Source organism: Myotis davidii, unplaced genomic scaffold (assembly GCF_000327345.1).
Source record: "Myotis davidii unplaced genomic scaffold, ASM32734v1 scaffold836, whole genome shotgun sequence".
NCBI classification, from domain to species: Eukaryota; Metazoa; Chordata; class Mammalia; order Chiroptera; family Vespertilionidae; genus Myotis; species Myotis davidii.
Window position 1 is genome coordinate 65188 of NW_006287465.1, and position 16615 is coordinate 81802.

Consider the following 16615-nt stretch of genomic DNA (forward strand, 5'->3'; position numbering starts at 1 on the left):
AATCTGGGACCCCTCAGGGGATAACAACCTGCTGGCTTAGGTCCACTCCCGGTGGCAGAGGGCAAGCCCAATCCCTAGGTGCCTGCCCCGCATCCCCGGTCGGGCTCAGAGCAGGGCTGATTAGGAAGTTGGAGCACCGCGCCCTGTCATGCGCAGAGCAGGGCGGATCAGGAGGTTGCGTTGCCACCCTCAGTCAAGCTCAGGATAGGGCTGATTGGGGGGTTGGGGCGCTGCCCCCTGTCACACTCAATGGGTCGATGGGGAGGTTGGGGCACTGCCCTGTCACCCACAGAGCAGGGCCGATCAGGGAGTTGGGGCACTCCCCTCTGTCACACTCAGGGCAGGGCTGATGGGGAGGTTGCGGCTCTACCCCATCACACACAGAGCAGGGCCATGTGGGGGTTGGGGCACCACACCCTGTCACACACAGAGCAAGGCTGATCACGGGGTTGGGGAGCTCCCCCTATCAGGCACAGAGCAGGGCTGATCAGGGGGTTGGGGCACCGTTACTCTCACACTCAGGGCAGGGCCAATGGGGAGGTTATGGCTCTACCTCCGGCTTTGTTTACTTTCTGTATTTGAAACTTTGTTGGGACTCCAGCTCTGAGATCCCAGCTGACTGAAAACAGGTTTCTGGGGTTTTGTTTAGCTTCTATATTTGTAACAATGTTTCTTAGCAGCTCAGAGCCCAGCAGCAGCAGGCGGGGAACGTTGGAGTCCTCCATCACTGAAGAAAGCAAGCCTCTGTTCGTGTCAGTAGCCTGGCTGCCGGTGGCCATCTTGGCTGGCAGTTAATTTGCATATCGCCCTGATTAGCCCATGGGAAGAGTAGCGGATGTACGGCTAATTACCATGTTTCTCTTTTATTACATAGGATACTAGAGGCTGGTGCATGAATTCATGCACAGGTGGGGTCACTCAGCCTGGCTGTTGAATGGGCCAATCAAGGCCATCTCACCCAGTCCCAATCGTTGCCAGCCAGGGGAAGGTACCACGAGAGTGCACTGACCACACACCGGCAGGGGGGAGTGATCACAGGAGGTTAGCCGGCTAAAGGAGGATGGCTTTGAGAGCACAGTGACCACCAGAGAACAGCTCCTGCATTGAGCATCTGCCCCCTGGTGGTCAGTGTGCATCATAGCTACTGGCCAGTCATCCCATTATCTGGTCAAAAAGGTCGCTTGGGCTTTTATATATATAGACTAGAGGCCTGGTGCATGAAAATTCATACACTGGAGGGGTGGTCCCTCAGTCCGGCCTGCCTCCTCTCAGTCCGGGAGGCCTCAGTGACAGGAGATGACCCGGTGATCAGGGGAAGGTGACACTCGCATCACACCTCTGCTGCTGCCACTGCCAGCAGCACAAGCCTCGGCTGGCCCTGGTTACCTGAGCCTCAGGTGGCCCTCGGTGGCTGGGCAGCAACCATCCGAGGCTTGCCCGCACCTCAGACAAACCCTGGATGGCCGGGGGGCTGAGGGAGGGTCTGGTCACACCGCATGCCTGCTACCCCTCCAGATGGGCTGAAAGGACTGTGCAACTCAGGTGGGGCTGAGGGGACTGGGCACCGCCATTTTATGGCTATTGGCGCCCAGTATGATTGGTAACAGTATGATGTTCAATTTGCATATACTCTTTATTACATAGGATTCCCTATGTTGTATTTACAACCCTCTGACTATTCTGTAACTACCAATCTGTACTTCTCAATTCCTTCACATTTTCACTCAGACCCTATCCCCCGCTCCATCAGTTTCTGTTTTGTTTACATTATTTAGATCCCACATATAAATGAAATCTTGGTGATTTTCTCACCATATTCTCTTAATGCTGAACTCAAATTTCTATTACTTACTATTTAAATTAGGCAAACACATTTCTAGGGGTGAAGAACTACAGAATCTTTACCTTTAAAATTAAAGGTATTTTAGAACTAAGTGAGGTGATTGCTGCAGACCATTATCAATGAACTAATGACACTAGCTATACTTTAAGACGGTGCCTGTTGTTTCTTATTTAAAAATCAAATCCTAATTCTTGAAAATGGCAACCAGCAGGAAGGTAAGGAGGGAGAGAGTGTGAGAGCGCAAGGAAGTGATAGAGGAGTGTGGACGTGCGTGGTGTGTGTGTATGAGCTAGGGACAGTTAGATTCTGCAGGTCTTCTAAGGGGCTGCTAAACCGGGCAGTCTTAGGCGGCGGAGTCCTGCTCCCTGTGTGGACACTCCTGGGCGGCCAGCACAGGCACAGCGACCACACCATCTTGAGAAACAGAGCTGCCTGAGACTAGGATCCTGGCCTCAGCACCACCCAGTCTGATCTCAGGACCCTGCAGCCACTGGGGACAGAGACCTGTGACCACAGCTACAGACCTGCGGACACCAAAAGTTCAGAAATCCCCGCGGGAGATCCATGAGTAACAGAGCCCATCCCCTCTTCCCGCAGGCTCCGGGCAGCGCCAGAGTAACTAACTGACAGATCAACCCCTTGCCAGGGCCTCAGCGCTGCAGGAACTTTGGCCTGGAAGTGCGTGAGCACCCTGGAACTGATCCTGTGTAGGGCTGGGTTCAGGAATGTTTCCTAAATTTTAACTCACTAAACATCAAAATGTCTCAATCCTTTTTAAAAATCTTAATATAGGATAAATGTTTTGTTCTAAAATTCTTATATAGAAACCTAATCCCAATATAGATTTAGGAGGTGGGCCTAAAATCCATATTGAAATGTAATTAGATCTGCTGGATGAATGAATGAAACTAGTGACCTCATAAGAGCCCCTGAAACATCCCCACCCTCCTTGTACCGTGTGAAGACACAAAAAGAAGACTGGCCATGAACTAGGAATTGGGCCCTTACCAGACAATGAATTTGCTAAGTGTGATATTGGATTTCCCAGCCTCCAGAATTGAGAGACATGTTTGCCAGTACATGGTACAGTTACAGGAGCCCAAATGAACTAAGATAACTCCTAATAACTTTTACTTAGCTTCTGATTTTTTTACTCTGGCAATAATCCATTTTACAGTATGTTTGTGTCCACTACAGTACTCTGGTGAAACAGAGTTAGCTCTAGGAGAGGTCATTTTGCTATGGAGATAGTAATAATCATCACTGACTGTTGAATTAACTTAATGCTGTGTATGAAATGAAATGAACGTAAGTGCTAAAAAAATAATTTATCTACCATTTGGTCCAGCAATCCCTCTTCTGGGTATGAACCCCAAAAATAACATTTTGAAGATAAAAAATAAAAATGAATTTCAAAGACACAGATTAAAGAACCAACTAGCTTTTAACTATTTAAAATGTTATTTGCATATTGGGATTAATGTCTACATTCAAGTCACAAAATTAAAAATTAAGCATTTCCATTCCATTGTTATGTAAAATGAGTTTTTTAAATGGGAAAACAAAAATAGTCCACTACTTTATGTTTATTAGGTTTAACAAAACTGCATGGTTTTGGTGTGTGTATTTTTTCTTAAGGAAAAATGTTAATATTGGTATCAAATACACTAAACACTGATTAACAGAAACATATTCTAATTTTATTTTGCATGTTATTCTCAAGTACACATTTACAATAGTGTCACACTTCTGTATGAATTTCATATTTTACTTTAAGTAAAATGTGTACAGAGGAAGACAATATTTAATAGGCTATTTCAAAAAAGCAGTAACTTTTGGTCTTGTATAAATCTGCACCTCTTTAAACATTAAACAGAAACATCACTTTTTTAGCTTTGCTCATCAAATTGTTTTAAGAATTAAAGTAGCCTGCAACTAATATCAGTACAAAATAGAAAGTACAATTTCAATTTTTTAGCTTTGCTAATCGAATTGTTTTAAAAATTAAAATAGCCTGCAACTAATATCAGTACATAACAGTACATACAATTTCACTTTTTCTTTATAAAAACAAATAGTTTACCAAATTAATTGCCTTTTAAAGGTTTCAATACTGTGCAAAAAACAAAACAATTGTGTAACTTCTGTCTATGTGAGAAGCAATAATTTATGGTCTTGTAAAAATCTGCACCTCTTTAAACACTAAACAGAAATATCACTTTTTTACCTTTCTCATCAAATTGTTTTAAAATTAAAATAGCCTGCAACTAATATCAGTACATAACAGTACATGCAATTTCACTTTTTCTTTATAAAAACAAATAGCTTACCATGTTAATTACCTTTTAAACGTTTCAATACTGTGCTAGAAACAAAACAATTGTATAACTTCAGTCTATGTGAGAAAATAAAGTATGTAAAGTGTGTTCTTTTATGTTTATTTTAAAAGTATAAGTAGCTATCTTGTTTTAAAATTTTTTAATGTAAACTTTAAACGCTTCACTTTGTATTACAGGAAGGGGAGAAACAAATTAAAGGGAGACTTTTTTTAAATGCTCACACAAAGTAATAAGACATTACAAGAACAGGACCATGGATGAACACTAAAAAAGAGGTGAGGACATATATGAGGGCCAAGAAGGCATAAGAGGTACCAAAATCCTTCTTGTGGCTTTGGCTGGCATTAAGATTAAATTAATTATCAAATGTCTAAAGCATTTGGTTTAGAACTAAATTAATCTTGCTTTCACATGCTCTTAAAACCCTCACATATTTAGATTTCTAACCCTACAAATATAACTTTTGACTATGAATATTAGTGGCACTGAAAGAGGCAAAAGGTAAAATCTTTACAGCAAGAGTGGAAAGAAGCACTGTAACATGGTATCTATCAGTGAGAATAAAAATTTCTAATCTCTCACAATGTGCCATAGCCAATTTAAGTAATCTAAAAAGGTTTTTGTTTTTGAAAACATGTATTCATAAAACCAAATTCTATTGAACTATTAAAATTAATTTCATATTTGAATTAATTTTGTACCTATTATTATTATTATTCATTGACCGTGTAATGTCAATTCTTAGTGGAAAAAAAAACTGAAAGACTTGGTGATTCCAAATAAAGCCTCACATTTCATTATGTACATTACAATTGTATCCTCTTAAATATTTTCTTTGAATGTTAAACCTTTGCAACTCTGCTAACTATCAAAAAAGGCAGGTTGAACTACCCACATGTTATTAGTACCCATTCTCTGGTACATGAAGCCACTGCTTCCTAAGTTCTCCATACTTTGTGAAAAAAAAATTCTATTATAGGCTTCTAAGTGAGAATGAAGAGATTTATGTCTGGATAGTCATTAGCTTTTCAAAACTCAACTTATGAGCTGAAATTGTAAGAATATGTTCTATTTAGAAATAACTTCTGTTTTCCAATTACTGAAGAAATTTAAAAGAAAAATGCCTTCCGTGTTTAAAAACACTAGTGTCTCTTATTTCCCTAGTTATGCTTCAGCTGAATTTTAATCTCTCTAAATAGTAATGATGTATCATACTACATTTTGCAAGTTTGCAAAATGCTCTTTTGTACATCCCTGGACCTTTCCACTTACTGTACACTTAATACTATAGACTTAAATTTAGTATTGAATGTTTACACAGGTAAACAACATAGAAGCACATATAAAATTTAGCGTACGCTTACACACCATATTGCAAAATATCCTATGAGCCACAATTTAACTTTAAACTCAGTTCACAGTTAAGTCTCATTCATAGAATACAACCACTCCAAAACAAGAATACTCAAAACCTTTCAATAAGACTTTCTAAAAGTGTGTTGTACTGACAATATGTAAACACTACAAAGAAAGTCAAAGAAAGCATATTTTGTCTTCTCAACCAAATGAAAATTAAGTACAAACCTACTAAAGTTATCATAAAAAAGTTTCATTGCCATGTGGTCTGAAAAATACCAAGACAAGGAAATTACTTTCATATGACAATTAGACCTAACAGTAGTATCTCTCATTCATATTAGCAGATGTTTCTATGTAATATAAAAAAAAAAAACTCATGGGGGAAATAAGTCAAAATGACCATTTTTAGAGTTACCAATTTTATGCATTCTCGGGTTTAAGCAGTCTTACGAGAGTACCATCAAAGTGAATAAAGTAAATAGGTAATAAATAGTAAGAATTCTAAGACTTAAAAATAGAATCAAGGATTATTTAAATAAAAGCAACTTGATTGTTGCTACTTTTCTCATTAAACAAATAGGATATAGAACACCCTATGGTATTAAATGTAAAAAGAAGTCAATTAGGAACAATATTCTATTTGTACATACCATAAACCATTGTACAGTTCTGTATGTGAATGACACTCATGGGCTTTAAAATCAATTTTCTGCTTCAAGGCCAGCATCTTCACAAACATCTGTACAAGTATTGTTAGGGCAGACTCAGTTCTTTATGATGCCGCATTATGTGCTGGTTCTTTTCCGAGGGTCTCCGGAACCCTTTCTGGCAGTACTCACAACGGTGAGGGTAGTCTTTTGTATGAATGGAAATAACATGTCGTTTAAAGCCTGAGGCATCTGTAGTGTTATACTCACAGTGCTCACACTGATACACCTTCCTGCTACTGTGTGTCTTCATATGCTTTTTAAGCTCACTCTGTTGCCTAAATCCCTTTCTACATCTCTTACACTTAAACGGAAGATCTTTTATATGAACGGAGAGAATATGGCGACTTAGAACAAATGGATCTGCAATCTTAAAGTCACAATGTCTACACTGGTGCATTTTTTCGCCCTTGTGAGCAGCCACATGTTTCTTCAGTTCTGAAGGCCTATGGAAGCCTTTATCACACATATCACACTTATGGGGGTAGTTCTTCGTGTGAATTGAAATTGTATGTCGTTTCAAATCACTTGAGCTCGAACTCTTGTGGTCGCAATACAAACACTGGTGTGTTTTGTTTCCTTGATGAATAAGAGCATGTTGCTGCACCTCTTTGATATCTGAGAAAGTCAGAAGACAAATGTCACACCTGAATGGTGTCTCTTTACTATGCTTAGTTTTTATATGTGTTTTGAAATTAGATGAGTCTGCAGACCTATATTCGCAGTATTGGCATTGATACAGCTTCTCCCCAGTATGGATGCACATGTGCTTTTTGAGCTCTGAAGGGTGACGAAAACCTTTACCGCACTCCACACAAATATAAGGAAAATCCTTGCTGTGAACTGCCAAAAGATGGTGGTTCAATAACTCTTGTTCAGTGGTTTCATATTCACAAAATTTACACTTGTACACTTCGATGGTTCCTTTTTCCTTATGCACCATTTTGTGAGTAAACAAATCCCCAGAATGAGAGAAATGCTTCCCACATTCATCGCATTCAATGGCCTCTGTCTTATTGGTCAGCTTGTGGCTTTCCAGGTGGATGTGTAAATTTACCTTCTTATTGGTAGTGTAATCACAGTCAGTACAGTGGTACTTCTTTTTGGCAAGGTATTCAGGATGGTTTTTCATGTGTCTTTTCAAAAACTTTCTGGACTTAAATTTTTTCTCACAAATCATGCAAGGATAGACAGTTATGGAATGTCCATTAGGGCCAATTACAATTGCTAAAAAAAAAAAAAAAAAAGGAAAGGAAAGGCACATAAGACATCAAACCAAGTTCTGTTATGATTTCCACAAAACTATAAAGTGTGTATTACAAACAATTGGATGGATAAGCACTCCTAAATTAGATTAGCATTTCTTTATTGTGTCAACAAAAGAAATATAGCAGCCTACTAATAAACAGAATTTGTTCCAAAAACTTCATTCAGTCTGTCTGTACCAATCTCACTCCCAGGTCAAAACAAATAAAGTACCAATTTAAAGCTACATAAATTTAGATATCTATTAAAAATCATTCATAGAAATACAGTTCAACATTGCAACCTTGTTTACTCCAAGACAAATTTATGTTAACTTAAATTGTAACAACTATAAAGAAAATTTTAATATGCAAATAATTATACAAGACAATATAGAAAAGAAACAGGCCCAATAAATAACCAAATTATTTGTCTTCCTCCTCTATAAGTGATGCCTCTTATGCTGTCAGTAACAGATTCTTTAAAATTATCCACTGAAAGGTAATTAACATATTTTAGGAATTTAATTTTATTTCCACTAAAGTAATCTAATGTTATGATTTTTTCCTGAATATCTGTTCCAAAGACGATTTCTTTTTATCCAAGGAAATCACTCAAGAATACCACCAAATTCTTAAAATTATATCTGTCAAGTCAATACACAAAAGCTATATGTGGTTTAGCAGCTAAGATGCCATTACAACATCTTTGTAGATACATACTAATTTTACATGAGAGCTCATAAAACACATTGTCTTGTGGAACTTATGTGCCCTCACCTGTTTGGTACCGCTTGGAACCAGATCTTCTCTTTTTCTTTGATTTTTGTTTAGCCAGTCTGCCAAGTCCAGCAGACTCATCCATTTGCAATTGGGCACTTGCAGTGACATTCTGGTTTTCAATTCCGTCAGAATTACCACCTAACAATGAGCATTAAAAAATAAAATTATACAGTATTCTTTAATTATAACAAATTAGGGAATCTTTATTAACTACAATAATGAAAAGTAAGCCATGATATCCATGAATGACAGAATTTCCTAGCTAGTTAATGAGTTTTATGGATATACATCCTACATAATAAAAAGTAATATGCAAACTGACCAAACAGCAGAACAACAAGTCGCTATGATGCACACTGACCACCAGGGGGCAGGCAATCAACACAAGACCTGTCTGCTGGTGGTCAGTGTGCTCCCACATGGGGAGTGCTGCTCAGCCAGAAGCTGGCTGGTGAGCACAGTGACAGTGGTGGGAGCCTTCTCCTGCCTCCATAGCAACGCTAAGGATGTCCAACTGAAAGCTTAGGCCCATGGGGAGCAGGCCTAAGCTGTCAGTTGGCCATCCCCCAAGGGCTTCTGGACTGCGAAAGGGCGCAGGCCAGGCTGAGCATCACCCCCGCCAAGTGCGTGAATTTTGTGCACCAAGCCTCTAGGTTATACAAGACTGTAGAAAATACCTAACTGCTAAATCTATCATCATTTTCCATGAGCATACCTCATTGTGACTCAAAATAGTAAAGTTGTGGACCATCTATAATCAAGATAAAAAACTTCAGGCTGAAAGTCTATGTACCTCTTACATAAAATAGGCATGAAGAAAATTCCTACTAAAATTTAAAAAAAACCTTCCTACATAATAAAAGTGTAGAATGCAAAATGTCCCCTCGACCAGGAGTTCATCCAGGAGTTTGACCAGGGGGCGGGGCTGACCTGGCCGGGGGAAGGGAGGGAATACTTGCCCAGCAGCTGGCAGCCGCTAGGGACTCTACCAGTGAATGAATTTCATGCACTGGGCCTCTAGTTAACATATAATCTTCCTTTACTTTTCCTTAAATCACTATCCTGGTACTTATATTTCTGAAGCCTAAAGCTATACAAATAATTTTCCAACAATAATTTACGTATAAAAACATGAATTGTTCTAATTAGTATGTCACTTACCATAAGCTGCTGCCCATGCTTCAGGCATGGAAGTTTTTATTTCATTGTCATCAATTTGCTGTTCATGCATAGCAGCAGCAGCAACAGCAGCATCCTCCTCTCCTACAATCACTTCCATATAAACTTCATCAGTGATTTCTGCAACATCTAAATAGAAAATTAACAGAACACTTTTAGGACAAGGTTTGTAAGAGGTCTGCCACAATCTCTTATTTGAATACAGTTAATAGACAAACAGAAAAAAGGTTCAAATGTTACATATCTAGAACATTATTTTCATATCCTATCTAATAAAGGAGTAATATGCAAATTAACCATCACTCCACGACAAAGATAGTGGTGCCCATAGCAGCTGGGCAGGACACTGGCAGTGTCACCCCAGCAATGTGGGCCCAGCAGGCAAGTGGGGCCACAGGCAGCACCCAGCAGGGCCTGCTAGGTGGTGGCAGCGGCGACCCACAGACAGGCAAGCGGGGCCCGCAGGCAGCACCAAGCAGAGTCCGCTGGGCAATGGCAGCAGCGACGTGGGAACAGGCAATCGGGGCAGCAGGGAGCACCCAGCAGGGCCTGCTGGGAAGTCGCCATGGTGACTTGGGAGCAAGCAATTGGGGCCGCAGGCAGCTCCCAGCAGGGACTGCTGGGAAGTCGCTGTGGTGACCAGGAAGCAAGCAATCGGAGCCGCAGGCAGCACCCAGCAGGGCCACCGGGGCGGTGGCGGTGGTGGCGACCAGGGAGCAGGCAGCACCCAACATGGCCTGCTGGGCAGTCGCAGGCAATCGGGGCCACAGGCAGCACCCAGCAGGGTCCACTGGGCAATGGCAGCAGCGACGCGGGAACAGGCAATTGGGGCCAGCAGGGAGCACCCAGCAGGGCCTGCTTGCCCATCCCCGTGGTGTGGAGCAGGCAGGCCCCACAGAGAGCAAAGAACCATGGGGAGTGGGCCCAAGCCGTCAGTAGCACATCCCCTGTGGGCTCATGAACTGGAGAGGTTGCAGATCAAGCTGAGGGAACTCCCTGCCACACTCCCCCCCCAGCCTTGCATGAATTTCATGCACTGGGCCTCTAGTAGTAAATAATTATAAATCTGAATGAATCATTCCTTGTTTTGCCTTCACTATAATTTCTGTTTTAAGTAAAATCCGAACGATACATTAAGTGTAGCTGATATTCTTGTTTGGAATAAGGAACATAAAATATGCCTGCATAGTGCTGCTCATTTTTTTGTATGGCTGAATTTTAATTTAAAAGCATATAGAAATATAAAACAGTCTCCCATAAAAAGGCCGCCTACTTACTTAAATCTTCATCTTCTTGCGTAGAGTCACTGACAGTCATATAAATCATTTTTTCCCTTGGCACACTAATACTGCTATTGTGGTCAAGTAGTTCCCCAGGATCATTCTCCTGTTCACTTTCCACGATGTCCACGGTGCCACCTAGCAGGAAAGATGACAGGTACAAGAACTTAGCCGAAAAGTTAATTTTACTTGGTTTCACTTTAACAAATAATGACCTCTTTCAATGCTTTTATATCAGTACTAGGGCCCCAATGCACGAAATTCATGCAAGAGTAGGACTTCCTTTCCCCAACTGCCAGCACCAGCTTCCCTCTGGCACCTAGGAACTGGATTTCCCTCAGGTACCCAGGACCTGGGCTTCCCTCCAGCCTCCAGCAGGCACCTGGGACCTGGGCTTTTCCTCGCAGCCCTGCCTTCGTCCAGAAGGTTGTCTGGAAAGACGTCCAGTCTAATTAGCATATTATGCTTTTATTATAATGAAAACTTGTTTTATAAATTATCCTAAAAAAATTTAACTGTTCTTATCTAAGTGATCAGGTTGATGTGTTTGATTGGGATATATGAACATACTAAGGGTTTCCTCTTACCTAAGTCATCCTCTCCAGGGTCATTTTTAAAAATGTACACTTTGATGACTTCAGGACTCGTGCCATCCACTTTCAAAGAACTGATTTCTGACTCTGTGTCCATGGCCATTCCAGAGGAAACATTCTGTTCTATTTTGTCAGTATCATCTACTAAAAAATGAAGAAAAACCCAATAAAAGTAGATTCTTAAATAAAATATTACCATTTTCAAAAGTCCTTTTTAAAAACATAATCTTTAACTTGACTCATATAATTGAATTATTTAGAAAGTAGAAAAATCAATGATTACATTTTTAAATTCTTATCAAAGTGGGAGGAGATATTAAAGTAAAAAACACTTAAAGCAAATACCTAGTAGCCTTGAAAACTAACAAAAGTCATGAAATGACATACTATATACCCCTGGTTATAATTATATCCATTAAGTATATGCATTATTATATTCTCAAAAATCTTGGGCAGAATATCTACTAGCAAAATCAGCAAACACTGATCTTACTTAAGTACTCTATCAGTACTACCTAATGTTCATGGTTACTATTTTTATTATTATTAAATTTGACTATCACCAGTGGAACTTGATCTAATTTAGCTACAATCATGTTTTTTGTTTGTTCACTGCTTCTTTTTTTTTTTTTTTTCCACTGTATTCCCCCATTCAATCTTGGCTGCCACAATCAGACAGACAGAAAGCGCGAGGACCCTTTTTTCTTGCATCTGCACGGGAACCTTGGCAGCAACCGTAACTGCTCCAGGTCTGTCAAATAGATGCACTGTTCACTGCTTCTTTTAATTCTTTATTGTTTAAAGTATTACATATGTCTCCTTTTTCTCCCACTAACTTCTCCCCAGTTCCCTGTGTCCATTGGTTATGCTTATATGCATGCATACAAGTCCTTTTGTTGATCCCCTCCCCTGCCTTCCCTCTGAAGTTATATGGTCTGATCGATGCTTCTCTGCCTCTGGATGTATCTATGTTCCTAAGTTTATGTTGGTTATTACATTCCACAAATGAGTGAGATCATATGATATTTATCTTTCTCCAACTGGCTTATTTCACTTCTTAATAGTATTTTTTCTTATCTGTTTCTATTAGAATTGTACTTTTTAAAAAAATATCAAAACATGATTTTCAAAAAGGTACACCGCAATGGTGAATATAAATTCTCCTATGAAACTGTTTAAACATAAAAGTGCCTTTTACACATAACACATACAACTTTATAAAAAATAGTGAATCTGGGTCATTGCTGACAAACACAGCCAATGTATTTTTAAAGACATTCTCACTACCTTAATGAAGGCTGACTATGTCATGTTTTGGGGGGGAAAAACTACTCTGAATTACCAATAGAGACACACATAAACCCCAACAATAGAGATTGAGAGAATATAGGGCATTTCATATTTTAAACTTTATCAATGTAGCAAAGGATTTGAAAAATTACCAAAAGTAAAAAATAATGTCCAAAACAAAAAGATTCTTGGAATAAACACCAAAAATAAAATTTCCGCATAATGTAACCTCATTCACTGCTATCCACTTATGATCTAACTCACAACAAAAGTGACACTTACTGATGTTGAGTGCATTAGACAAAAATCGAAGGGATGTTTTTTCTGATCTAGACACAAGTGACCTGACAGCAAAAGATCAGAAACACAGTGGAGAACGGAACCAAAGACAAGAAAATTTGATTTAACTTGTCTTTAATATACTCATCAAGCCTTTCATTTTCCTTTTAGTTCCCTTTCTCATGTTCCCCTGAGTAGATATATATTGTTATCTTTTTGTTTATACATTCATTCAACTTAACAGAGTCACAGCTATAAATTAGACTTTGGGCTAGGAAGTGGGATAAAATATATGAGAAGTCATGGACTTAATAAGTTAATAATCCAATAGAAAAGCAGATAATTCAGCTGGGCCTCGGTGGCTCAGTGGTTGAGCATTGACTTATGAACCAAGAGGTCACAGTTCAATTCCCAGGCAGGGCACAGCCGGGGCTTGATCCCCACTGAGGAGCATGTAGGAGGCAGCCAGTCAATGATTCTCTCTCATCATTGATATTCTATTTCTCTCTCTCCCTCTCCCTGTCTCTCTAAAATCAATAAAAAATATAATTTTAAAAAAGATAAGCAGATAATTCAGATGATTATTTTTAAGTGTGATAGTACTAATAAAGCTAACATTCTATAAGTACTGCTAACACTTATACTAAGACTATGAGAAAAGTGTTAAAATATTGTCAACATTGTATACAACAGACCAAACAAGTTTAGAAAAGCTGAATGACTGACTTACCTGAGGTCACAAAACTAGTAACTGGCACAGCCAGAATTCAAAACTTAATCCATATGACTCAAACTGGTACTTCAAGAATGTATATGCTCTTATGGTATTTAAGTTACTGTAGGCATTAAATTGTACAACTACTGATGGTTTCCATTAATAGAGGTAAGATGAGTATGTTCATGACTCAAGCACAATTCAGCTAATAAGCCTGTGGTAATAGTTTTTACCACTATTTAATTTTGTCTTAAATTCTTGCTTATAAACATAGTATTTAGATTTTTACATCTTTAAAATACTTCTGCAAGTTTCTCATCATGTTCAACAAGAGATCCAACAATTGCATATGTCTAAAATCTAGAACAACATTTTTATGTATAATTACATAGAGCATTCTTACACAAAGCATTAAAATGAATTTAGGATTTCAAAAACTGACATTAAGCCCTAGCTGGTTTGGCTCACTGGACAGAGCATGGGTCTACAGACTGAAAGGTCCTGGGTTCAATTCTGGTCAAGGGCATAGGGTGGGTTTTCAGGGTCAATTCCCAGTGTGGGGCCTGCAGGAGGCAGCCGATTAATGATGCTCTCTATTCACTGACATTTCCATCTCTCTCTCCACCTTCCTCTCTGAAATTAATAAAAATATACATATTTTTAAAAAAATACCTGACATTCAAAAGTAAAAATACAGCCCTAGCTGATTTGTCTTGGTGGATAGAGCCTGTGGACCAAAGGGTCGCAGATTCAATTTCAGTCAAGGAATCATACCTCGGTTGCAGGCTGCTCCCAACCCAGGCTCTTGGTTGGGGCACATGCAGGAGGCAATCAATTGATGTGTTTTTCTCACATCAATATTTCTCTCTGTCTTTCCCTCCCTCTTTCACCCTCTCTGAAAATCAATGGAAAAAATATCCTTGTGTGAGAATAAGATTAAAAAGAAAAAAGAAAAATACAGTGACATTTTAACTAATTTAGCTTCTAATTTATCAGAAATAAAGACAAACCCCATGCCAAATAAATTACTTGCAAAAAATATTTTTAAACAGCATCCTGGAAATCTTTCTTCCAGACATGAACAACAAGAACACCCATGTACAAAGTCAAGGAGAAATACCTGCAGTGATATGCAGTAACACTGATGTACTTGGTGAAAACGATTTTAGTGAATGCTACATGATGTCAGATTAAAGTGGGTTGAAAAGTCTATGCAGGTATACATTTCTTTGAGAAGTTTACTTTTTAAAAGGAGAAGGAGCAGCAATCAGAATGGACTGCAGGAGCAAGAACGTTATTGTTCAATTGTAACAATATGCATGTTCATGATTTATATGATCTATATAAAGTGAGTTAGATGACATGGTGAATAATTGGATCAGGATCTCGAACAGAAAGGGAAAAAGGTGAAACTGGGAACAAAGATGAAATTTTCCTAAAAGGAAAAAAATTCTTTTGAAACCTGAGAAGAGAAATTATCTCTATAGTAGTATACTAGAGGCCCAATTTATGAAATTCATACAAGGGGCTCGACCCTTACAGCCATGACTTTATCCGGAAGGTCATCCAGAAGGACCTCTGGAAGGTCATTCGGATGTCCAGTCTAATTCACATATTATGCTTTTATTATTAGAGATAAAAAGTCAGCGACCAGAACACCGGAACGAACAGAATGACCAGTTGCTATGACGCCCACAGCAGCCAGCAAACTGGCCAGATCAGGGAGTGGGGCCGGCCAGACAACCGGCCAGCCCTGCCCCTGATCATCCTCCCTACCCCAATAGGGGATGGGACCAGCCAGCCAACTGCCTATGGCCCCTTCCCTCAGCCCGACCCACCCCCAGTGGGCCCCCACCACCCTGATCAGCCTATGGCCTCTCCCCGCAGTCAGCTCCGTCCCCAGTTCTACCTCCAACCTACCCCTTTTCCCCCAGCTCTGAGCAAGGGCAGGACCAGCTGGCCAACTTTCCACAGCTCCTCCCCCAGCTGCTGACCCCCAATCTGCCACCCCCACCCCGGGGCCCACCAGCCAATCACCCAAGGCTCCTCCCCACAGCTGGTCCAGCCCTGATCAGGCCCCGATGGGGGCTGGGCAAACAGGATGGACCCCACCTGTGCACAAATTCGTGTACTGGGCTATAGTATATTAATAGGAATGTAGCTATGTTGTTCTGAGGGAGAGGATTGGACAGGACCTTCAAATGCAAAAAAATAAGAAATCCTGAATGGTGGCTTCAACATATAAACAAAAGAAGGTAAGGGTTTTGGTAAACATTAAGAGAATAGCAGACTGAGTTAATAACTTGCAAGTGAGGATAATAAACTGAACAAAAACGCTTAATGATACTAGATTCTAAGAACTTGGACAGTTAAATTCTTTATAATGATAAATACATGCATACTTACATAAGAACATACATCTTTCCTTGATGTGCACAGCTATCTAAAATAAAGTATTTTACCTATGTTTTGTAAATATAGTTTGTGGGTAGAAATAGGCATCATATTCTTAATTCTGGTCTGATGTGTATTTAGCCTATTTTTTCAAAGCTAAGTATTTTAAAGATGTATCCAGCTGACTGAGGTATTTTCTTAAAGCTAGCAATGGAATTCAAACTGAGTTTGCATTACCGAATAAAGATTTTAGCAAACCAGTCACAGAGAATCAAGAATAAATCTATACCTCTTTAGAAAACTAATCTCTGAGGAGTTTCACTCTATAACAATAAAGCTGGCCTCCTTTGGCAAGTTCGTAAAGTGATTATAAACAAGTGCTGAAAAATCTAAATTGATATGTCTACAAACTAGATGTTCTTAGAAATGTCTGTGGTAAACATAAAATAAAATTCTCAAGGACTGAAAAATTGAGGAATTTTAGAGTCTGCAAAATGTCACATATTTATCTATAGACTGTAAAAGATATTCCTGTTACTTCTGTTTTTAAAATATTTAATAAAAGCACATTACATAACATATACCCAGTGAGCTCCTAAGTAAGAGTTTA

General features: G+C 39.5%; 1 protein-coding gene across 2 annotated transcripts in view; it reads right to left on the minus strand.

The window, feature by feature from the left end:
• Positions 1–6251: 6251 nt before the first annotated feature.
• Positions 6252–16615, minus strand: part of LOC102774658 (zinc finger X-chromosomal protein) — a 27037-nt gene continuing 16673 nt past the window's right edge. Inside the window, exons 3-7 of one of the 2 annotated variants that reach the window (XM_006759342.2) lie at positions 11322–11471; positions 10732–10872; positions 9437–9583; positions 8273–8413; positions 6252–7475 (exon numbers count right to left, since the gene is read on the minus strand). In XM_006759342.2, coding sequence (XP_006759405.1) covers positions 6295–7475; positions 8273–8413; positions 9437–9583; positions 10732–10872; positions 11322–11471 — 1760 coding nt within the window. In that variant the 3' untranslated portion in view covers positions 6252–6294. The remainder of the gene's footprint in view (positions 7476–8272; positions 8414–9436; positions 9584–10731; positions 10873–11321; positions 11472–16615) is intronic. The other variant, XM_015561061.1, reaches the window with a different exon arrangement.